Here is a 24,516-nt window from a genome sequence, read left to right as displayed (position 1 = left end):
TTTACTAGTTGTAATGTGTCCGAAGGGCATAAATGTACGATAGGATCGTTTGGTTACTTAAGAACGAAAGAAGACAAGCGGTAAATACCGCAAAGCTAGTCGCTAGGCGTTCCCTTGAAACGAGGCACGTTTCATTGGCATAATCCTGTTTCCTACTTTGAGGCGGTATCGAATACTCAGAAATACGTGTGACCTTTCAAATCAGACCCCGTGATGATGTAGTAGGCATTGGTTGCCCACTAACCAGAGGAGCATGGAAGGTGGCTTGGTCTGAGACGGAGCAGAGTACATTCTGCTTCTGTTGAAAGAAGTCGATTGTCTGAAACTATTCCCAGTGGTAGTGCCGGATGTAGTGCTCAGAACATTCTAGCTCATCAGAGCGGTCACGTGACATTTTCCTACCTATGTGCTTATATGCGAAGCTATTGTAATTATTATGTTATTATTAATCTGAAATCAAACAGTTAACATTGCCAACCAAACGTGTTTGTCGTTCTTCATTTGTGTTCATATGTCAGTTTACAACGGTTCAATCGCGCTGTGAGCAAACAACGTATATGTCTAACAACATCTTTCTCTCTGATCCATCATCCACCACCATCTCACTACGCAGCCATTTAAGCTACGAGCATCTTATATTACAATAACAAGTCATTTACGAACTGAGCCGTTTCCGTGGCAGTTTCTTATCGTTTATGTTTCTATTGCTTGTGATTATCCGCACTGCGCTTGTTTCATTTTGTTGGTCTGTTGTAAACGCCAAACGAATTGCTAGAACGTACGTGTTACAGGCGGATCGAACAAAGCCGACGCTCACATCACATTGTGCCAGCGTAACACAGAGCTCCGATGACTTCCCATCATTGAGTGCCGTAATGTTTGGCAGCGGCAGCCACGGCGGAGATGAAAGCTACGGTGAACAGTTTATCGGATCGTCGTCGCGACGTCTGACTTGATTCCATCGAGGAGTCGACTCCTCGGAAATGGCCTCTGGAAGCTATACTAATTGGCAGCGGCCGCAGCGTTAGCGGTCGTCATGATATCATTTTACAGCCGTGCCGGCGGTCAGTAGCAGCATCGGGCTGAACCCCAAGTGGCGGGTAATTGTAGTTAGCCTTTTTAGCCTAACGCGCTTATAACTGCAACAGTGGAAGGCGAAGTGTAACAAACAACACGATCTTCCCCCAGATCTTTTCCTAACTATGAATTCTCTTTGCGCACTCTCCCTCTGCAGTAGCGTATAGTAAATACCTGTTTCTCGTACCGTACTGCAACGATTTGCTTATCAGTTAATAACGTTTCAAGACTCCGTCTCGTAGGACTTTGGCGGCCGCGACTCTGTTTGCAAAATCTATCATTCCGCTGAACGTTGTTTATGCGGCAGTGTGGTTGTACTACTACGACTACTATTATTGCTGCGTTGATAGTATCACTCCCCTAACTAGAGACAGTATTGATCACCACAGAAGGTCGGGTAAAAACACTAAAAACGGACGGAGTTGGTAAGGATTGTCGGATTGCCACGCTCATTTGTCATATTAGTCAAACGTCGCTTAGCGGGAAAAGATTAATTCGTTAAGATTTTACAGATTTTAATTAGAAAGAAGACGTGTGCTTTTGGTTGCACGTGTTTTGAGGAGGAGACATTACATTTGTGGCGAGTAGTAGAAGAAATGATAGTGAGGCTTTTAATGAAGTAAGTTGTCAGAGGTAAGCTATTCCATATTGATTGACGAAATGCTTGCTAAGATTTGTTCGGCAATGGAAAGCTTAAGATTAACTGATAGCTTTTTTATTAATTTGGGAACGTTGAACCTTTATGTTCCGCAATGCTTATTTTAAGTTACTGATTGCGGTCCTTGGTTCGATCTGGTTATGTATATTCAAGCTCCTCAGAACTTAGCGTGCGTTGCTAACATTATCCCTTGAGAGCTTAGTAGTATAATTTATTCAAGTGAGCTCAGCAATAACATACGTGGACTAAATACGAATACGGTTCAACAGTAAGGTATCCGAATAACTTGATGCATTTAGCTGGCGTAAGTATAGTGGATTTGGCATAATTCTAACGAGTTTTTTTCATTTCATCAAATTAGTTTAATTATAACGCTAATTCTATGAAAGTACATCCTCAGAACTAGTACAGAGCTAACAAGCTAGTCTAAAGGTCCATTAGATGTCAAACAACTTTAGGGATGGTGAGCAGATCAAAGCGGGATAACTGAGTTTTTTTTATTAGGTGCAACCATGGAATGAGATAACATAAAAGTTTGGAAAATTCGAAAGAGTTTAAATTTCAAATCTTTATAAAATAATAAAGCCATTAGAATAGAAATAAATGTCATCTGATCTTTTAAGGATAAGTTCCTCCAAGCACATTGGAAGTTTTTACTACTTTAACTAAAGTGGTACACCCCTTACATTTTTAATTACTGGTAAGCCTTTACCCAAAAGAGGACAATATTTAACAACGAAAGACATTAACTGTAGAAACTTCCGCTGCAATAGTAAGTTCAGAATTTTTATTTGTTGTCGAGGCGATTGCAGAAAAAGGTAGCATAGTGAACTAATTGCCAATTTCCTGTGTGAATGCCTTAATCTTCCTAATTTATTTAAATCCGAAATTTCAGCTTCCCGTATAATTACGTTTGATAGGGTAAATTTCAGTTCACTCTCTGTTCGCGATACAGTCGAAATAGATTTCCTATTACGCTATAGGTATTGTTGCCTATTGTAAGCGTGCTTGAAAGATTCCAATTTGTACACAAAATATAAAATACTATTTCACATAATAGAACTAGGGAGAGGTCAAATCAACAGAAGTATTCAATTGAGATTTGTTATATAAAGTTAACGAAAGTGTCACAATTCGAATTAGGTGACACAGATTCGAAGCGACATCCAGCGTTCGCAACCAGAAAGCTGGACAGAAAGAATAAGACTAAGTTATGTCTCATAGCTCTACAATAACCAACGTAGTAATGCTACATTCGATATCCTTGGATGAGGCAAACAAACAGGAAGCACGCGATGCTTCCGCCTAAAACCCCATTGACAGGTAAAGGGTTGAATCATCTCTAAAGGGTGTTCCTTTTAAAACACTTTTTCTACCATCTAGCTCGATTTTATCCTGTACAGCGTTTTTTCCAAGCTTATTGTTAGTAAGGTTGTGGTAATCCTTCACGCTCCCCTACTCTATAGGCAAACGCGATTCTGGTACGTCACTAGAAGGACGCATTTACTAATACAGTAAGTTTGAGATCTTTCCTTGACATTCGAAGTAAACCAGATGCTGGTCGCAGCTGACAATGCGTGAGCTCAACGTTGAATCTGCGTAAGCTTACACTTGTTCCAGGCAAATCTCGCTTTTGACTAATTTTCAACAGTAGAATTTCCATCGAAGGACCGCATATGCGATATCTGGTAATAATTGTTTGCCTACGAGGATCTTACCAATTTATCCAGGTGTCGATCGAATCCCAGTCGATTTCGATGCAGCCTTCGTTAATAACCACTGAACTTGTCCCAATCTAATCGTTATAGTATAGTTTGTTATTATACATCACATATCCCAACAAGAATTACCATCCTTCAAGTTCATAACGGTTTTTTCCAACCACTTACAAGTAAATAATTATTTTATTCAGTCTTTCATTATTGAACTAATCCATCTTTAGAGCAATAAATAAGAAACTAGCTTTAGGGTAACGAACGTAATGCTCACTGTAGGTATGGACGTAATTTATTCATTCAAAAAGTTCAATTTTTTCGCTGCAGGTTTTGCGAGTTGAGGTATTTATGCCAACTTGATTGGGTGGATTGTTGTAACAGACAAACAACAAACGCATGGACATTGCACGATGAATCTCAATGTTTACGATAGGGGTAGTGCAAATACATAATTCTGTACTAAACTTGTTCAATGCACCGTTTTGGTGGAATGGATCGTCCACCTAAAACGGAGCGGTGGCAGCTTTACTGCATTGTAACAAGCCTTCTCTATTGATAGGAAGACTCCGCCTTATCTACTATAGCTACCATTTAACATATTTCGCGCATAAGTGCCAATTACACACATAGAATACTTATTTCCTTCACTGCGAAAGTTCAAGTTCGCGCAAATGTCCTGGTGCCTTTATTTCACTCTGTGCGTCACATACTGTGTAGTCATGGTGAAGGAGCATCTACTTCTTAGCATACAGCCTTACGAACATGGCGACATCTTTAAACGCGCTTCACAAGTCAAAAATATATAAAGGGTAATTTTTTCGAGTTCATGCCACAGGACCAACTCGCTTTCTGAGGCTGGATCCTATTACACTGATAATTAAAACAGCTATAGTCATCTTGCCTTGTGATGTTGTTGCAGTCGGCGTCGCTGTAGCTTTGATTATTATCTTTTGCTGCCTTGCAAAAGGTTAGTGGGCAGATAGAATGGTTTATCGATCCTGTAATCGGTCTTCTCTAGAGAGCTCCAACTCGGGCCCTTCCGTTGTGGCCATCCTTATCGCTATTGATCGTTATATTTTTTAAATCGTGCCTTTGTGGTTTGTTATATTCAATTTGAACGTGACGTTTCGCCTTACAGTGGCCATTTGTGCTGCCGTTATTAGTCGACCTACCGCTGTACATCGCTCAAGATGGCTGAAGCTCACTCGGCGGTAGCGTTTAGCTTCTCGATAACGCACCGAGGAGTCAACATCAACTACAACAGAGAGGTAAGTTCGATCGTGGTCCAATTTGAAGCTGTCGCCAATGAAAACTTGATAGAAGGGGAACTTCGTTCCGTATGAGAAGAGCGAACGGAACATAATGTTCTAATATATACCCTTTCTGGCTAGTGCGGAGTGGACAAGTGAGTGAATTTGACGAGGTTTACAGTGTTCGGGTAGCGAAAGGATCAGTAAGGCTATTTATAAATGAATTGCTGCGAATAAAATGGAACAATTTAAATTTAGTTTCTTTCCACGCGACCCTAAACTTTGTTAGCTCATTGCAGAAATGGGCTGCAAATGTGCCAAAGCGCATATTTGCTTCCGTATTCGCTGAATAAGTAAAGCTGCACATCTAAGAACATTCTAACCCGTCTGCTCGTGTATGAGACCCATGTGCGTGACAGTCGCAGGGAAGAGTCTTTTACTGGCGAATACCGCAAGCAGATCTTATTGTTATCACAGTAAAATTGTGATTTCATGTCGTATCAACAACCTTTTGCCGCCAATGCCACTACCTACGGTTCAGGTCTAATGAACCAAATCTCATTCGCAATACGAATCTTGCCTACCGTTCGGCCAATGACGAACTTCGAAAATGTATTCGTTTGAATAAGTAAACATTATAGTTAGTAGTTCTGCCCCTCTTAAAGACGATAGGATATTGTTAACGGTGTTTGAATATCTAGCGTTGTTTCTGTAACGGTCAAATATTGCTTATCGAATCTTCAGCTAACCTGATATTCAACAAAGAGTAAACACACAAGTGAATAATTTTTGTTTATTTCATCGTTTTCGGTCCTCTACATAAATATTGTGTATACAAATTGTATTAACATGAACGATAAAGGCCAACGCTACCTTGATAATTTTTGTAGATCCCAATGCAACTATGGAGAGGTTTTGTTTCATCTTCTAAGTAAACAAAATTTTTGCCAAGCGTCTCGTGCTCTTTGTGAGTATTTGCTCTGATATCAGTCGCACTAGTTGCCGTCGTTTCGATAAGGATATGTACTTGGTCATCCGCCGTGTCGAGAGGCGTTCACTAACCGTATGGTCTATTTACGTTGACGCTTAAGGCCAAATGCACATGACATGCCATCGCCGATGAGATGACGAACTCAGATATGAAAGCCTTGAGTATTTTACATAGGTAGCGATACTACGGGAAAACTTATTGTTAAAATCCTTAAACCATGAAGATGATATAGCTGCGTATAGCTTCTGTGGATTTCGCCGAAGTTCTTGACTGATTTACGTAATGTACGGGGCTCTAGTTAATTATATTAATTAAAGGCCCTAGTCAATTAATATCGGTGACTGCTTAGCAGACATATCACTCAAGTATCTAAGGAATAGAAAGAATTATGTCCCCTGTAGGTACAACTTTAAGTATAAAAAGGTATATAAAATTTTTCTATTTTTCCTCGATTGATTTATCCACAGTTAACGCCTTAATCCATCATGCAAAAAATAATGTGTATGAAAAATATATAGCGAAGGGCTGTGATTTTGTTACAAGGTTCTTACAAGTTCAGTTCATGATAGCATCTTATCTCAAGGAAAGTTAAAAAAAAAACTCGTTTCCATAATAAGGTAAGTTATGTACAAAGCTATAATGATGCCTTATATTAGTTCAGATATAACACTTTTTCCTATTTAATTACGTTCGAAGAACTGATCTTCGTTGGATGCTTCAACAATAACAATATTTTTCTTTCATAGTTACTGGCAATCGTCTGGCGATCGGGAGTGCGTTCGTGGAAGAAACGATTCTTTCGGTTTGCGAATAACGTCCGAAATGGATTTTACCCTCAGACTGCCTCCTCGCTATGGGTCATTCTTGCCATACTCACGGGTAAGTGTTACCATATATTGACATTACATTTCGCAGTAAGTCAGACACATTCTCGCGAATCATGTATCACACCTAATCAAGTAGATAATACCAACAGTTTATCCTTTCATTATGTCCAGTTATACGTTAGATATAGGAAAGCATGCCTTCCAAATAAAGGGAGCAGTCAAGAAGGCAATTCGGTAAAACGAAATGGTTTTTTTGAGAAATCATCAGCTTTTTCTCTCTTATATACAAACTATACTTTCTTCCTTGTCGATGATAACGACAGTTTGTTCGTTCATAACGTTGGTACTAGCGTGATTCACTTCGTTGCGGATAAATACAGGTTAAATCGTAACCATTACCTTTGTCTAAAGGTCTGCCAAAAGCTGATATTAATCCTTATTTTTCGCAGTCTTAATTAATTAGTTGTGGGTAATATGATTGATGGTTTTGACCTTTTTCTGTGAACTTATGCAGAGCTTGTTTAGCAGTCTATATGACATATAGTGGAAAGAAAAGTTAGTTTCTACCTGCATACCTACCGTACCGCCTTACTGCTCGCTTCTAACATGGTAGGAAAGCCAGCTAATTTGTCACTCTGGGATATCGTAGATGCCATTGCCTTGTGGTATCTCAAGCTAACATGCGTGGGCTGTCAAATTTTATTTACAAAACACAATAAATTAGTTTTTCAATGGCTACTTAGCATTACACACACTTAATCACAGTTAGAAAGAAAGGGACACGTAGGCCAATAGGTGGATCTACAGATATGGGTTAAGAGGCTACCGACGGGGCCACTATCTGCTGTTGTAGCGATTTACCGATTTTTTTCCTACCAACTTACACCAAATTAACAATCCATTTGAATAACTTTATCCGTCTTCTCGAGGTTCCCATGTCCAAAGTTGAATCCTCTCAGCATAAAAGAGACCCATTATTATGTAACCTACAAAATAATCGATTTTTCTTCATTCCCCTGCATAACGCGTGGCTCTTTATTTAACTGACCGCAAAATCATATAAACATTAAATATTGTATGACAAAGTTATAAACTTGACCTTAGCAACAAACTATTAGGATGTCAGCCCTTAATGCAGACGGATAATAGTAGCCCTTTCTCTTGTGCTGCTGTTGTTGGCACCTTTACGAAAAATGAAAACTTCCATGATTTACGTTCATTCACCGCCCTTGGCTACACGGTGATATGGACGATGAATCAATTTAATGTATTGGAGAAGTAGACAACGGTAGCTGTCAACCACACTTACCTAAAGGTTTCCCGTAGTCTAGCGGCTGCTGTCAAAAGCATATAAGAGTAAATTAATTCTGTTACTCTTTTACTGCATACGTTTAGTCTCATCTCCGCTGATATTTAGCTGTCTGACACTCATTTGCCTCCTGCGTCAATGACATGCGAATACGAAAAAATGATGGCATAGTATCTTAAAAGAAACATAGTCACAGGGAGTCGTATCCTTATATCATTCATTGCCCACGCTTCGTTACTATAAAAACACGCATCCAATTACCACGTAATTGTACGCGTGGCACGAGAGATATGATGTTCTTCATTATAGGATCTCCGAGACTGCCCCGACTTACATCAATGGTAGGGCGCATGACGTTATGAAACTTGTTGCTGTCATACTGTTACTGAAATGTAAGTTGTTTTCTACGCCTATTGTAGAAAGTGCCTTTTGTTTGTATGATATTACCTTTCCCCTTCAATAAATCTCCGTAGTGAAACCATGCGGTGCAAATGTGTCCTGTATGTCTGCTCAACAATTCACGCTGTCAACATATATCAACTGTTTTTCAGGCATTCAGACGACGAGTCAAATGGATCCGTCGTTCGGGGCAATCCCGGTGATTGCGAAGTTCGTGGGGGTGCCTTCAAGGAGCGGAACTTTCCGCAGATCTGTTGCCACATTGGTTTGTATAGTAGTAGATTTTTACTATTAAATAACACTAATAATCTTCCTAACTATGAATACCGATGGTCAACGATAAATTTATCCGTGCCCCTATGACAAGAATGAATGCTTTTAATATTTTTAAATAAATAACATACAGTGTACTAGGTTAGTGATTGAGTAATAGCGGCTTCATTTTTTAGTTTTCTTTTTTGCTTTTATTTTTCCACCACCATTCGACAAAACTGTATCTTCTCTACAAGCCCACTATTGTGCCTAACGCGTATTTTTCGAGGCCAAGTATCAAATGAAAAATAATGTGTTTTCAATATGCATTTTATTCGATCTTGCCGTATTAAATAGTATTCGATTGCCGATATTAAAAAGCTGCCGAAGCAGCTTGCGTTGTTTGTGCCGTGAAAATCGTTCAAAGAATGACTTTGGTAAAGGATGATCAGCTACTCGAAGTCCATGAGCATCGTATAAAGTCAAGTATTTGAGTCTGCCGGGGTTAATAGCGCCATATACGTAGAGAAATACTCAAGAAAAGCCAGACGATCAACAAGGATATTGTCCAGCTGCATCAAGCAAATAAGACTATTTAACAGGGAAAACCGGATAGATAAGATAAAACCATCATTATCCAGCATAATTCCAAGGTCGCTGAAGCTGCCCTGCATCTTGAATCGCCAATGGATTCGCAGTTTTTACTCAGATTAACATCAGACCACTGCTAAACAAAATTAGTAGTCATACATTTGACAATAGGGATAGCCTTAAGCACTGGCTAAAAAAGCTTTTGATATTAGACTTGAAAACTTCTAATAAAATGGATCAGAAAAATTGGCTGGCAGGTAGCACAAGGCCGTAACATAGGACGACTACATAATCAATTCATATGTTGTGAATTGATAATTCGGATGAAATGTTGTGTTTTTTTAGTTATTAAAGCAACGGGCGTCACTCATGTACCGGTCTAATGTGAGTATACAAATAAAAGAATACCATTCGCTAGTTTTCAAAAATGTCCATGAAAGTTTGTCGTTAGAAGTTAGGCTTTGGCCATAAAGATTCAGTTGTCTAAGTATTTGGTAGGCGTCAGAGACAAAAATGATTAGGCTGATCAAGGTAATAAGTGACCCTCTAATAACAGAAAGAGGGTGTCGTTTTGTTGTCACTCAGATATACGGTAGCTGCGTATGGCTTGTGTGCAGTGGACTGCGGAAATATGCTCTGAAGACACTGTTTAGTTACAAAGGATGGATGATTGAAGCAAGAGGTATATCATATTATATAGATGTATATTGACACTTTAGTGTAGCTCATTCAATTAATTAAATATATGAAAAGTATATAACATGGACCCCATTGACGGTCAGGCTATTTCAGTCATAGTGGACCTTAGCCGCAGTTGTAGAATTTATATCACTAGAAATATTCACTATTATTAGCAAAGTGTATATTAGCCAGCACCTGTTTTTAATAGAAAGCTGTACATGTGTCACAGAAATGATGATAAATAAATGTGTACGAGATAGACACAGTCAACCAAGTATTTAATTCGTTACTAATAACGTATTAACGGTTTGCACATCATCCTTTACAGGGGCGCAAGTATCGCTAGCAACACGATTATGGACTATTGGTGTAAAGTTATTGTCGGGGTCTTCTCCACGCCTGTTTTCGTATCAGGGTTGCCTTCCTAAGCTGCCCGTGCCACGGGTGCAGGACACCATGGCCAGGTACATCCTGAAACATGAACATGTAATCTTTTCTGAATTTACATATTGGATATACATGGATATCAGCCAGCATTGGCATACGTTCTATTTTTACCCGTGTAATGTACGACTCTGATAGTAAAATTTGAATTGCAGGTATTTAGCATCGGTGGAACCATTAGTAACGGTGGAAGAATACCAACGGCTTGAGAAATTAGCGGAGGAATTTAAGAATACTGTGGCACCAAAATTGCAAAGGTTGGTCGGACCACATCTATGCTGGTACTAAAAATAAATCTGTGTGTGCGTGTCATAGTACCAACTTCAAATCAAGGCATAACGATTAGTTAGTCAACGTTGAGGTGATGCTGTGTTACTTTCATGATTCTCTAATTCATATACTTGGCAATGCGACAAGTCAAATTTCTCCCGCTGTGCATCTTCATGGGTTTTGGATATAGAAAAAGGTTAATTTCGAATTCACTACATGAATACGCCTCGCATCGCTAACTCCTGCTTATTAATTAAATCGACTTGTGAATGTCTTTTGTGTTATTACTGATGTAGGTACCTGTACCTTAAGTCATGGTGGGCTTCAAATTATGTGTCTGACTGGTGGGAAGAGTTCGTCTACCTTCGGGGTCGAGGACCACTCATGGTGAGTTCCTATTACAGGACTAAAGCCCACCCAACAAAAGAAGCGGGCATTTAGAGTAATCACAGTCGTTTTTCTTCATCACCTTTTCTTTGTCTCAAGACACCGTATTTATGTAAGCGTAGGTACATTAATATTGAAATTTGTTTGCCATATTTCTTTGTTTCTTATCGATGATGCTTGCAGACGTACTCAAATTTTTATTGTCTGGATCCTCTTCTGGCGTCCGTCACTAAAAATCAGGCCGCAAGAGCTGCAAACCTGGTAAGAGGTAACCTTCTTAAAATATGCATATCACATTGTAGCACTCTAAAAACTTCTCTCTTTCAAAAAAATTCTAACAAACTATTCTAATTGGGCATCTGGATATTTGAATGTACGCACTCGACAAATTAGGCTAATGAAACGCAGTTGCAGTTCCGACTTATGTTCTACAGAGAATCTGTAATAGCGTCTACTCTATGCGTAAATGCGATTTTTACAGACGCACGCAGCGCTGATCTTCCGTCGAGCCATTGACGTACAATTGCTTCAGCCTATCATGATGAATGGCTTGGTACCCTTGTGCAGTCACCAATATGAACGAATGTTCAATACTACAAGGATACCTGGGTTCGAGACAGACCGGTTCGTGTATTATTAATAATAATCACTGGTACTATCATTACTATTGATCTTACCCCACTGCCAATCCAGTATAGATATGTATTAGCATTAGCATGCAAAATGCATCACCTTATGTAGCTCTACGAAGTTTTTATGTGCTGAATATTAAAATTAATGCAGATTTCAAATGATCGGACTTCTAAAAGGTGTCTACAATCGCTTTCAGACTTCAGCATTTGGTCGACTCGACCCACATATGTGTCATGCATCGCGGTCGTTTTTATAAGGTTCTTACGCATCACAATGCTAAGCTGCTTTCGTCTGCCGAACTTCAGATACAGTTCGAAAGGTAATAATCAGATCATATACGCTGAGTCTAGAGTCAAACATTTAGGCTCTTATTACGTAACAGCTGTGTTGTGTTTAGACCCAAACTAGACCTACACATTTCAATATCAGAATTTTCACCGCACAATCAAGGGTACACAATTGATTTTGTTAATCTGCAAGGTACTTAGTAAATTCAGTTAAACAGGGTCGATAGCGAGATTCGTGATGCCTGGGCGAATCGTCTGAGCAACACATGCTTATAACAGTGAACCTTTTTTGATGTTGGAAATTTCTGAATTTATCGATTTATTATTACAGAATATTGTGTGACCCTAGTGAAGCTGAAGACGAAAAGTATCTGGCATCGTTAACTGCCGGAGAGCGCCGGATATGGGCGGAAACACGCGCCAATTGTTTCCGATCAGGACTCAACAGGTACGTTGAAGCATCTGTTGTCAATTCATTCAATCACATTGAATTTTTTGAGCCTTTAATACTTGTTCTTTGTTGGTGTTGCGTATTGTATTTCATGCCCTCACAGAGTATCACTTGATGCAATTGAATCGTCGGCATTTGTAGTTGCCTTGGATGAAGAGGAGTACGAATATGACCCCTCGGAGCCCGAAAAACTTAACCGATACGCCAAAAGTCTATTACATGGAAACGGATATAATCGCTGGTAAGCCAGTTGCATCCGGATGCTTTTTGTTGCCTTATTATTAAGCAAAATTGAATTATACGAGCAGTATATATAACCCAGTGTACCGAAAAATGTGGGAGGACAGCACAACCTATGTAAACAAAGACAATTAAGCTAACACAAATTGTCGAAAAAGTATACATATATATATATATATATATATATATGAGATCATTTAGTACAGTGTTTGAAGGTTTTCCTCATATATAAGTTTATATAAACAAAATTTAGCAGCCTATTTAAAAATATATTTTATCATTACATCACAGCGGTGTAAATGTTAAGAGTCTCGTCAATTTAGTGATATTCAGAATTGCGATTAAGATTCTCCGTATAGTATCCCAAAAATCTTCTATATGTCCATGTTGCTATGGTTACAAATAGGCCAGAGAAAAATTATTCTAAGTATCTGTCGTTAGTAGCGAAAATACTGTTTGAATAAAAAAATAACCATTTCAAACCAAGATGACGTCGTCGGATACGAAATATAAGCGGGGCCATACATAATAACATAAGTGTCCCAATAGAGTCCACCGATTTCAATTTTTACTGCTTATAATTAATTTTTCACAACTCATTCAACGTATCATACGAAATAATCCATAGTGATAATACATTCTATGTCGGTTATTCTGCAAGAGAAATCTAGGAAACGTGTGTTGATTTGACAACAAGCTATTAATGACTGCTTACAGCGACTGTTCGTGAATAAATTTATTTTGTTTAAATGAATGACTTCCCTAAATGTATAGGTAGGTGAGAAAACAGTAAGGTACATTGCACCATTTATTTCAGGTTCGATAAATCATTCAATTTGATAGTTGGTGCCAATGGAAAAGGAGGATTCAACGCGGAGCATTCGTGGGCCGATGCTCCCGTTATGGGCCATTTATGGGAGACTGTGATGCATAGTGTAAGTAATGTCTTCTCGTAAAAAATCGTATTGCTTAGCTGAGAAAAACAACTTCAATAGCGATCCTTCAGCTCGATATGAGCACACATCTGTTTTTTATGCTTATGACTAACGGAGCAACCTCAGTTTTCCATATAGAAACCTCGTGTTTTTTTGGTTATTCACTGTTATATTACTCTGACATACACATGGATTTATGCCACTATTTCAGGATCGATGTTTATTAAAGTATGACGATGAGGGAAATACTATGAACTACGTCGTCACAGCAAAGGTGCGCGGTGCTTATCTATAATTTTTATGGTAATAACAACATTCTCGCCATTTCGCAAATTTCGAAGGGTCAAATTGCCAACAAGGTCAAATGCCCAAAGGACGGGCATTTAGCGTGCACATATTTACGTAATTTCCTTTGGAAATGGTGGTATGAATGATCAATAACACCGAACTGCGGAATATTTGTACTAGCTGCAAGATCTCTAAGTTTGATAAATGCCCCTTTGTTAGAATAAAACTAGCTACAAGTTGATAGATCGACTTTGGATTACATTTTCTTTGCCTACTGAAGTTACCATTGCAGTTTTACGTTAGACAGAATATTTAAATTTTTCTATTGGCATCTCGCGTTTTTAAACCCGTTCAGAAAACAACAGTCGCCCCTCCGGAGAGATTGCGTTTCCACATCACGTCAGCCTGCGTAAACCAGATGCAGCTAAGTGTCACAAAGGTCTGTTATAAGAATCATCCATACTTTTCGTCAGTTGACATGATTTTGTATCGTATTTGTTGTGAACGAACCTTCACAATATCCTTTCCGAAAATTCACTATGTTCTGTACCATTCGGTAGTGTAGTCTAAGTTAACCTAGTTGTTCGATGGCTATAATTTTTTACGATGTATTCCTTTTTAGGCGAAATCTCTGTTGGAGGACCTAGACCTTTACCTCGTCCGATTTCAGGATTATGGAAAGACATTCATCAAACAACAAAATCTTTCACCAGATGCCTACCTACAAATGGCAATTCAGTTGGCACATTTCCGGGACAAAGGTGACTAGTGAAAAGTTGCTGCCGGTCGGTAATTGCCTTTGGTCGTAACCGACCGGAACATCATTTCAGTGATTTAGTACCCAAAATACAAAATGACTTGTTTTTCAACTAATTGCGATTTGTGGTTCCTTTCAAATTTTTTTTAAGTCTCAAAAGTATTTTTATATTTTTCGTGCAGACGCCTTCAACTTGCTGTCGCACATTATCTACTTTGGCTAACAGCTCTGTATTTCCCTTCGTTGGGCGTTTGGATAGGCAAATTTTGCCTAACATACGAAGCTGCGATGACTCGTCTATTTCGTGAAGGACGAACTGAGACGGTGCGCCCCGTTAATCGATGGTCGTGTGATTTTGTACGGTGTATGAACAATCGAAATGTGTGCAATGAGGAAAAGCGAGCTATTCTCAGGGTAGCCTGCGAGGAGCACGTACGGTACGTGTGGAACTGTTTTATCTCAACAACGACAGTCTCTCACTCTTTTATCGAAAACTCAGGAACAGATAAAAATTTTTCTTCGATACTAATATTTTGTCGAAATCTATTTTTTGCGCCATCTCAATGAAACCGACTCGCTTTTTTGTTGAATTTGTCTCCAGAGCATACCAACGAGCTATGCGGGGCGAGGGAATTGATCGACATTTATTCTGCCTTTACCTCACCTCGAAATATCTCGAACTGGAGTCTCCATTCCTTCGAGAGGTCCTTGCTGAGTCCTGGAGACTTTCTACTTCGCAAACGTCGTGCAACCAGTCCGGGTATTGGAACTTTGACTCACAGCCAGAGTTTATCACCGCCGGTTCGTATTTAAATGCTTTTGCATCAGTTATTGCGAGACAAGCTTCTTGTGTGCTTTCTAAAATTACAAGGGTCATATCGTTCTAATTTCTTTATTAGTTTGAGCGTCCCGAACTGTGCATGCATATGCTAGAGAATTAAGTGAGCTCCTGAATATGTACAAAGAACAGATTACAAAAGAAAGGAACAACGATAGATTATTGATCTCAAGGCCTAAAAACATGTTTTCGTGTTCTTCGAATAAACGTTGAAGCTCAGCCCATTTACCTATCTCATTAGCAGCTTACTAGCTACTGTACCATAGTAAATAACATATTTATTTTATATAAATTGTGGGATGTCTAATCTGCCTCAACGATTCCATGGTGCGTAATTCGAATTTTATCCAGCGCCTCGATGCCCTTATTGCATTTTAAAGCATTGTTCTTGATTTTTATGCTTTAATCTTTTCATCGGCGCGTATAGGTGGGGGGTTTGGTCCCGTAGCAAAAGACGGCTACGGGGTAAGTTACATGCTTGTCGGAGGAGGTGATTTCTTCTTCCATGTTAGCAGCCGGAGGTGTTCTCCGGATACGGTAAGTTATTGATGAGTGTTATTCAACTCTGTATATTAGATCCTCATCTTGATAGAGGCACTCCTTATAATAGAAAAGATAAGAAACCTTTTTCAGTCCTAATAGCTTCATGATGACGTGACAGAGATTCCCCTCTTCATCAACATAAAAAATGCTTCTGCTCTTACGTTCAGTACTGCCGCTCAGCGTTAACTCAGACTCACTGGTATATAGTACGCTTCGGTTGTCATATCCGTTTATAACCTGTTTTTAAACTTTGGATTTTTAGAACTCGGTAAGATTTGCCGGTCACATTCTGCAAGCGTTGCGCGATATACGAGATATCTTCAGCAACCATTGACGGCACCTAATGTCTATAGTACACAGTAAAAGAGTCAATGATAGTGATGAACATCAAGTGCGAATTAGACGCAAGAACGAAACGGAGTTACGGAATTGAGCTGCTCACTGATGATGATCCACGTGCAAATTTCTATGAATCTGCTCATGGCTGTTATGTGTGCGTGCAAGGGTAAATCTGTTGTTAAAATTGTGTTACGTAAATGTCTGATGGGCACGTTTAGCACAACGTATGTTGAATAGTAGTACATGGCTTCGCTTCGGGGTTCGTCATACATGCTAAATGGGAGCTCCGAGTTCTGCGCTATCGCATCTGGAACTTCTGTAGCCCTTACGTTTCTTTAAAGCTAAGATTTTATCATAGGTAGCACACAAGCAACACATAAGTCAACAAAAAATCAGACAAAACAGGAAAAGCAGATTTAATACCGTTAATAATAATAATTATATAAATGCTCTGGAATGGTGGAGTGGTAAGTACGAAATTAATTTTTCTGTTACTGATGAGCATTTTTTACGTGACTTGTTTGATATTTATTATCTTTTATGACTGGTATTGTTATTGTGTGACGGCAACGGTTAAGAGTAAAAAGAGCAAGAACGTTGTTTGCCAGAAATGGGCAGGATTATACAGGGTGCCAAATCAATCGTATTTGCTTTGAACGCTACTTTACCCAGGCTAAGAAGCTGCGTATGGAGTATCTAGAATTCCTCACACGAAAACCGAGTAGAAAGAACTCACAGGGTGTTGGTAAAAAAAAAAGATGGCGCAGAAAATCTAACTGCCAAGGAATTGTACTGAGCCTATTAGGTTTAATTTCAAATAGTACCTACATGCAAACGATTGATCTTTGAAACGCCGACTAGTTCCTAGTGAATTTTCGGGCGATGTTAGTTAAAAATCAAAAAAAAAAAAGAAAAATACGAATGATAGGCTAATAGAACGAGAAGAAAGCAAGAAGGAAGCAGAGCTGAGGGTGGTTTAATCTGTTGTTAGAGCCAGCCACCCCAGAACAAATCTTCTTCAACAACCTGCTATGTGAGATGTAAGCTTGACCTTAAAAAAACTCACACGAAATTCTAGCGCGGGCAATCGAGCGACTAACGATACTATGATTAAATGGTAATGTGTTCCTTGAATCTTTGTAGATTGTAAAAATATATTTAACTAACGCTGTATGTCAGATGTAGGTGTTTCGTCAGGCGGCGAAATTAAAGCGAGTGCTAGCGGACGCTAAACTGTACGCTGGTTTCGGTATCGTTAAAAATTTATATTTAGCAATGTATCATTTTTTTTTCAAAATATGTATGTAATCATTGTAATTGCAATACTTATGTGTAAATTATCGTATCAAACTGCCCCTCTCGATAGCGGAGCTCTGATCTTCTGTATAGCGTCAACAATGGACTTCGACAACCGTGAATATATTCTAACTAATGCTAACAAATCCATATACAGACCGTATGTTGCCATGGCCTCCGCCTGCTAGTCGGGCGTTATAATAATATATATAAATATACATGCATACGATGAAGTTCCACTAAGTCAATACTATTAATTGGCTAATGAACTATATATTTAGTTCAAAGAGAAAAGGTAAAATGCGATGGGAACATAACGCAGCGTGAAGCCGATCTCAGCGCAAACGATTGAAAGAAAATAGCTGGAGTATACCACAATCATAATGCCGCATTTTTTCTGTCTGTTTTATTTTACAGATCAAGGTATTGAAGCAATACCAAGTTGCTAAAGTATTTAAGAGTATGGAGGTTTACTAACGAATTCAGCATTCTTTTAAATTTCTAGTGTATTGGAGCCTCGCTTCTTACGTGGGCGCATTAGATACGACGATGCTGCGCCTTATTATGGGCTGTTCGACGCATTTCATCCACGTCAAGTGTTTACGTTATTGTGATAAAAGGCTGAAACGGAAAAGAACTATTCTACGAAGGAGCGTAGCTACTCACTTTGGGTTTTAATTGATTATGTGTGAAAATGACCCAGACAAACTATCGGCAGATAACATTCACAAAGTTAAGAAATAGTTTATATAGCCGCTGTGAACGAAATACTGCATAATGCCAACGTGGACATCGAATCCGGAAAGTATGCTAAATCACGTTATCTAGTGAGGTAGATCTCCTTAATTGGCCAAAGTATTCGATTAGCTCTTGATTAAACAGTCTTATGTACTCCAGCAGGCAAACAGAGTACACGTTAAGGATTTATCCTGATGTTGAGAAAAATTTTATTAAAGAAAAATTGTACTTGTTGTGATTGTACGATGAACATATATTGTATTATTGATATTTGTTATAAATGTCTACGTTGGGAGTTTTGATATAAGTATATAACGATTGATAAGCACTGTACTAAATAATCTCGATGAACATAATAGTAAATAATAATGATAACCAAAAAGCGGTGTCAGAAACTAAACTCGTACGTGGCACATCTTCTCAATATTCTTCACCTGGATCATCCGTGTGTGCAATTGTTCATCGGAGAAAATAGCACCCTTAAAAATCCAATCGGTCATTTGAAATTACTGAAATCACTTAATTTGTTTAACTTCAAACTTGCTATTTTAGTTATTATTTGGCCAATCTTCTTGTCGAGATGAAGCTTTGGCCAAGAACCATACCATGCTAAAGGCATTTACTGCCTCATTCCAAGAAGCACCTGGACGATTGATAACAGTAGTTCCTAAGATCCTAAGTTCATTCGCGGCTAAATAAAAAAAAAAAGTATTCAAATGTCAAAATGTTTCATTGAGAATTTCAATCAAGTTGAATGCCTTGCTTTATGTTCTCTGTTTGATATTTCGAATGTCGAGAGGATTTGATGAGACGGTCAAAATGATTGCAAGGATCAATTGTTCCCTAGGTATGTCTGTAAGTGTGTTGTGCCTATGCAGATCTGATCACGTCTACTTGGGACTCGCAGTCAACTCTTTAGTGTCGTAAGGTTTCTAGTTAACGCTTCCCTCACAACGCTATATACGATTTCTGTAAGATTCAGCTGTGACAATAACAATTCACTCATCGCACTGGCAACGCACTCTGCGTTACGGATAGACACCTCGTGGAAGCGGGGAAACCATCAACGCTGAAAGTACGCTAAGAACGATTGTTGGAGTTTTCCGTTAATAGCTTAATTAACCTTTACGCGGGCTCTCAGCCGTGTTTGACATGTTATGCTACTCACAGAAATTTGTCGTCTCTCCGGAACTCTATTCCAAATACAAACAAAAAATTGAAAACTGGCATATCTGGGTGTAAGACTGAACGATACTTAATCATGGAGCAGACGCACATTTGGAGCGTAACTACAAAAGCCAATGAGAGATAGAAACGTCATAATGTGCCATTCATTTGAAAATAAACAACCACTCAAATCGCTCACATGCGCACCGAATTCTATTTCGACAACGACGGCAACAACAACAATACCGTAATATTATTGTTAATTAAAGAAATAGCTCTTCTTTCATTATTTTTCTATTTTTATTTTTGTAGAGCTTGCGGTCATACTCGTTACGTTCAGCGTAGATTCTTTACCATAAATTTTACAAGATATAAAAAACAAGCGTAAATTGATTTTTTTTTCATCTGTCAGATATTTAAATGCTTGTCAACTGTATAGTTGACAACGCGGTATTATGCCTTAGGTTTACTAATAAATCGTTTCGTCTAAAAAGCGTGTCTATTGAGTGTTAGGGAGAGTCTCTATAATGGAAACACTGTTATTGGTGAAGACCACTCCGGCGTTAACGAAGCGAAAAATGCACTTGACAATTCTGAGGGGTTACTAAGTAATTTATACATGAAGTTGGACTAAACATGTCTGTGACCTACAAGTCGGTATGCTTCGTAAACGAAAACAAGGCGTCGAATAGTAGATCTGGTTTAGAGTGAACGTTTTCGATACATACACGTACCAATGGGAGACTCGTGAACAAAATCTGACGATTCTTCAAATAGTCGCTTGATATAGGTTTGGATAGTGCGTGGACAGAGGAGTCTCAGAACCTCCATTTAGCATGGGAGACCTGACTCTTTTTACTTGTGTTTATTTGAATTGCTCTTTTCGGTGATCCGCCGGCCTCAGCAGACAGTGTCAAGCTCGTCTGTTCATCACCTCCAGGTCTCAGATAAGCTTCAGCTCGTTTGTCCTTCTGAAATCAAATAGTCTGCTTATTTCAAGCTTAAACAATGCTTACGAATAACACACAAATCGCGCTGGTATTTTTACACACACGCGACTCTGTGCAGGCGATACAACTGCAATGCAATATACGCTTCTTTAGTCTAATTTCTATATTATGAGGTTACGAAAGACCAGGATAAGTTTTTAATGTAAAGCTAAGGTAAGCTAGTACAATGCTATCGACCGAACAAAAAATTGTATATACATTCTATGGCGACTCCTCTGACAAGCCCTAACAGTATCTGAACCAAAAAAAAAACATTTCGATTTGTAGGAAAATCATAACGCCTATTCAGACTATTACATGACTCTATGAAAATGTATCCTGGTACCCTCCACTTTGTTACTTCCTATTCTTAAATGAATTACAGAAAAAAAAAGGCCCTTATGAACAGTTTATTTGTTAATCCTTTAACATATTGGGGTATTTCTTCCTCATCAACCCAGGACCTACAGTTAAGACCACTAAGTGGACAAATGGTTTTTCTCAGCAATTTTATTCGAAGTTTCTACTTTGTGCTACTTGGGAAAATTTCAAAAAAAGTGACGATCGATTCTATTAAAAAATCTTATATTTTTTCAGCTTCGAAAATAGATATTTATCACAAAATCATAATTTTTCCAATTTGCATTATCGCTAAGCAAATATTTAATTTATTAAAGACACCTTTCTCTATGACCGCTGTTAGAACCTTCATACTCAGATAGGTTCAATTCAAAATTACAAACCTTTAGTGCTGCAGATGGATCGCTATCTGTAGGAATTGTCTGCGTAGACGTTAATAATTCATCGACTTTATCTACGCTCCAACTGTACCCATCATTCCCTGTGCCATCTCCATCCTCTTGTCTAGTGTTCGCGGCTGACAATGTCCCACTTATAATGTAAGCGCCATGTTTATTCAGTTTCGAAGCTGTGATTTCATGTTGTCCCTCAGATTGAGGTTCCTCGGATAGCTCTACTGTCCCTACTTCGTCCGTTTTCTCCTTCTCCTGAAAGGACGATGACTTGATCTTTGTGAATCATCATGCATCAGATTTATAATTATTATTGTCAACAAGAAAGGCGCCAGACACCGAAACAAATAACCAACCTAAAGTAACACAAAAAAAATACTGATGCACCCTCGCAGACAAAACGCATCCACCGGGTTATTCGGCGGCGGCTTCACTTATGATCAACGTCAAAATGCAAAAGTAAAAAAAACTATCTAAAACGCTACAAATCAGAGTAGTTTCTTACTTCTTATTTTTTGTATACCATTAATTGCACGATGTAGGGCTTCAACGGCAGTGACGCTGAAATTTATATCTACTTACAGGAAACCGTGTCATAGATCTAACCTTGCCCGACCATGGAGCCTGCGCGTTATGAGGCTTATTTTTGTCTGAATAGCTATGCAAAACCTTAAATTGTTAATAGCAATGTTTTCTTTGTTAAGAGATAGTGACTCTGTCTTCGCATAATTTCACATTGACGCATACAAAAGCAGCCTTTTCACTTGGTTCATCAATAGTCGAAAAATCAAGGTCTAGTTTTTGTGTGTAAAGAAACTATCAACATATCCCCCCAACTTCGATGAACTTTTTTAGAAATTTGTGTACTTATTTATCTTAAACTAATGCTTGAATAGGAATATTAATCCTTTTTTGATGATAAAAGCACAGCAATGTGATTTGGGCGCATTGGTACACTATGTTTCGTGAGTATATTTTTCTAGCGTTTACTACCTGCAGGCTGGTTGTAGAGCGCAAGCTATCGGTGAGTTTGTCAACAATACTGCCCCTTTGGTCAAAACGATCTGTCGTCGAGGGCACGTTTCCATGAATTACCTCACCTATGCGAGACTGCGCTCCGGAACGAAAATCAACACGCCTTGAAAAGACCTTAACCTGCTGATAGTGATATAAGAATTGCGCACATTGACCAATAAAGTGAACTCAAGATCCACCAGGTGCTTACTGCATTTAGTTGCTACATTGTTTAGAATTAGCCGACCCTCGTTGCAACCATATAGATATACTAGATTACCAATGAAAAAACTGCAGAATGTATTGATTACGTCAGTACGTGCCAGACGCTAGTATCTATAATTCACAAAGAGCAAGACCGATTTAAGCCTAAAATGACCGCGTGCTGTGCCGGCCAGTATGAAATAAAGGTGGAAAAATTTGAAGGCTTACTTGACCCCCTCCGGGTTTGTGACATAGGTTGCTGAGCGAACCGATTCTTGATGGAACCTTCCGTTTGTATGGAAGTTTGTGTTTAGGGATCTAAAAATAGGAATTCATACCAATTATAATTATTGTCAAACTTAAAGCGATTCAGCTCGGTTAGACACTGTTCCCTGCAGGAAGCATACGGATGGATAGAATAAATACCATTGTAAATGGAGGCCACTAAATATATAAACAGTAATAAACAAAGGAAAAATACTATTAAAGGTTAGTCAGGTCCAATAATTATTAGATATCGCTCATAATCTAGCTTGATAACCACATATGGACCTAAACCTTAATCGTATGGATGACCCCCTATCCTGGTTTAAAGCGTCCTCTGGATGGCCTTTACTTTCAACATGTTTTTAAATATGTTTGCAGAGCACAAGCTTTCCTGTGTATTCATAGAGCGACATATTGTCAAATTATTTCTTTTTGCTCAATATTGTCCCTCCTATGGTATCGTCAACTTTCCGTATATGCGTGATCTAATGGCAAGATCTCTGCCCTTTAAACACTTACCCTAAAACTACCTTGGTGCGATCTGTAGCCGATATTCTCAAATGTGTCGACTTTTGCTTGAACATGCCTGACGCTCAATCTGTGACTCGTTGGAGGGGGTTCTGTTTTGGTGAAGGATTATAAGCATCGATTAGACAGAATGTGGATGAGGTAATTTCAATGAAATTCGACGTCAACCAACATGGGGCACACGGTTTTCATCTAGGAAGTATATCTTCATATATTTCGTTCCCTATCTACACTTGAGCATCGATGAGAAGATGGCATCGGCCATCAGAAAAGTATTAGAGAGCTTTCGTATGTTAAACTTAAAGTCAACTTAAATCGTTTTCAAGAAAGTTTAGATGTTAAAAATATTAGCAATATTCTGGGCGGAAATCCAGTTAAATAGCTTCAGAAGCTCGAACAAATCTAGAGCAGAAGTTTCCACTCGTATTCTTTTATTGACCTTTTAAACCATCACTGATTACTATAAAAGCTGATCACGTCATTTTGTATATCTTAGAATTAAACACAGAATGTTAAAACTGAAGTTATGGTAATGAAGTAACAAACAAACAATTTGATATGCCCTGAAATATACTAAAATCATGTTCTGTTACCTGTGCTTGGTATAAACTAAGCTTCCAGTTTCACTTCAGCTTGCAGTCGACATCAACGTTCCTTCTATAAAACTCAAGTTTTTTGACTCCACTTATATGAAGATTACTTATTCTAGCGCGCTCAGCATTGTAGCGTACTCTATCTACAGGATTAACGCAGTGTTCATATATAGCTCGACGCAAGCTCTGCAATCGGCAAACATACCTTTTGGGGGCTCCTCTGCTGGGGCGAGTAATTTTTTCCTGGAAAACCACCCTAACATGCTTATCAACATCGCTCACACTATTGATCGATATAGAGACAGTAGTTTGCATGGATCGGTCCGTCTCTCTGAGAGACCGCCGGGCATTTAACACTCACCCGATTTCCATCTTTCCATGCACGAGCTCAGGCATACAATGGTCGTTATGTTTATGTGGTGGTTGCAAGCCAGCCTTCCCGAGATATGTGTGGTTCTAAGCGTTGGGCACTCGTGTTTCTTTTGATTATGACAATGCCAAACGAATGTTTCTACTTCTGTTGTCCATCCAAGGATCGGCTATTATTGTGTTGTGTTCGGAGGAAATGAAGAGTAAAAAGGACTCACGATTAGGGCGTGCCAGCGTGCACCTAAAATCGCACCTCACGAAACGATCAGGTTGCCTTTTCAGCTGAATCATTCTACTTCGTTCACTAAGCCGCTCCGTTGACCCGCTTTTAAGGAGTGGTGATTATGTTTTACCTGCAGTACACTGCCGAATCATTAGTTTCTTCACAGGCTACAACACTTCTTGCGATGTTGTCGACCTCGGTCGACATCAAACTT

General features: G+C 38.9%; 2 protein-coding genes across 25 annotated transcripts in view; one reads left to right on the top strand and one right to left on the bottom strand.

The window, feature by feature from the left end:
• LOC111254910 (carnitine O-palmitoyltransferase 1, muscle isoform-like) overlaps positions 1 to 19,565 on the top strand; it is a 23,489-nt gene extending 3,924 nt beyond the window's left edge. For 9 of the 17 annotated variants that reach the window (XM_086974946.1, XM_086974945.1, XM_086974952.1 and 6 more), the window contains 21 exons: positions 4,589 to 4,718; positions 6,438 to 6,570; positions 8,379 to 8,491; positions 9,415 to 9,453; positions 9,655 to 9,751; positions 10,079 to 10,214; positions 10,350 to 10,451; positions 10,761 to 10,851; positions 11,035 to 11,112; positions 11,333 to 11,475; positions 11,681 to 11,803; positions 12,103 to 12,219; positions 12,326 to 12,463; positions 13,280 to 13,397; positions 13,609 to 13,671; positions 14,041 to 14,124; positions 14,308 to 14,446; positions 14,702 to 14,879; positions 15,044 to 15,243; positions 15,708 to 15,817; positions 16,086 to 19,565. In XM_086974946.1, the coding sequence (XP_086831072.1) occupies positions 4,641 to 4,718; positions 6,438 to 6,570; positions 8,379 to 8,491; positions 9,415 to 9,453; positions 9,655 to 9,751; positions 10,079 to 10,214; positions 10,350 to 10,451; positions 10,761 to 10,851; positions 11,035 to 11,112; positions 11,333 to 11,475; positions 11,681 to 11,803; positions 12,103 to 12,219; positions 12,326 to 12,463; positions 13,280 to 13,397; positions 13,609 to 13,671; positions 14,041 to 14,124; positions 14,308 to 14,446; positions 14,702 to 14,879; positions 15,044 to 15,243; positions 15,708 to 15,817; positions 16,086 to 16,157 (2,352 nt within the window). In that variant the 5' untranslated portion in view covers positions 4,589 to 4,640 and the 3' untranslated portion in view covers positions 16,158 to 19,565. Of the gene's footprint in view, positions 1 to 288; positions 428 to 791; positions 1,101 to 3,311; positions 3,335 to 3,401; positions 3,424 to 3,454; positions 4,260 to 4,588; positions 4,719 to 6,437; positions 6,571 to 8,378; positions 8,492 to 9,414; positions 9,454 to 9,654; positions 9,752 to 10,078; positions 10,215 to 10,349; positions 10,452 to 10,760; positions 10,852 to 11,034; positions 11,113 to 11,332; positions 11,476 to 11,680; positions 11,804 to 12,102; positions 12,220 to 12,325; positions 12,464 to 13,279; positions 13,398 to 13,608; positions 13,672 to 14,040; positions 14,125 to 14,307; positions 14,447 to 14,701; positions 14,880 to 15,043; positions 15,244 to 15,707; positions 15,818 to 16,085 lie in introns of those variants that run through there. The other 8 variants (XM_086974953.1, XR_015317152.1, XR_015317151.1 and 5 more) reach the window with 8 other exon arrangements.
• LOC111254911 (uncharacterized) lies at positions 18,743 to 24,516 on the bottom strand. 8 transcript variants are annotated; one of them, XM_086974968.1, is made up of 7 exons: positions 24,298 to 24,516; positions 23,916 to 23,966; positions 23,109 to 23,209; positions 22,551 to 22,640; positions 22,098 to 22,262; positions 21,096 to 21,380; positions 18,743 to 20,331 (listed from the first exon to the last, which is right to left on the bottom strand). In XM_086974968.1, exons 1-7 carry the CDS (start codon positions 24,368 to 24,370, stop codon positions 20,182 to 20,184), a joined length of 915 nt encoding a protein of 304 aa, XP_086831094.1. In that variant the 5' UTR covers positions 24,371 to 24,516; the 3' UTR covers positions 18,743 to 20,181. The 8 variants fall into 8 exon arrangements, with proteins under 8 accessions (XP_086831094.1, XP_086831096.1, XP_086831092.1 ...); XM_086974970.1 differs by having other exon boundaries at positions 18,743 to 20,334; positions 22,098 to 22,214; positions 24,298 to 24,509; XM_086974966.1 differs by having other exon boundaries at positions 18,743 to 20,334; positions 24,298 to 24,507.

Source organism: Varroa destructor, unplaced genomic scaffold (assembly GCF_002443255.2).
Source record: "Varroa destructor unplaced genomic scaffold, Vdes_3.0 BEIS01000007.1, whole genome shotgun sequence".
NCBI lineage: Eukaryota > Metazoa > Arthropoda > Arachnida > Mesostigmata > Varroidae > Varroa > Varroa destructor.
This window is presented reverse-complemented; position numbering and strand designations above follow the sequence as displayed.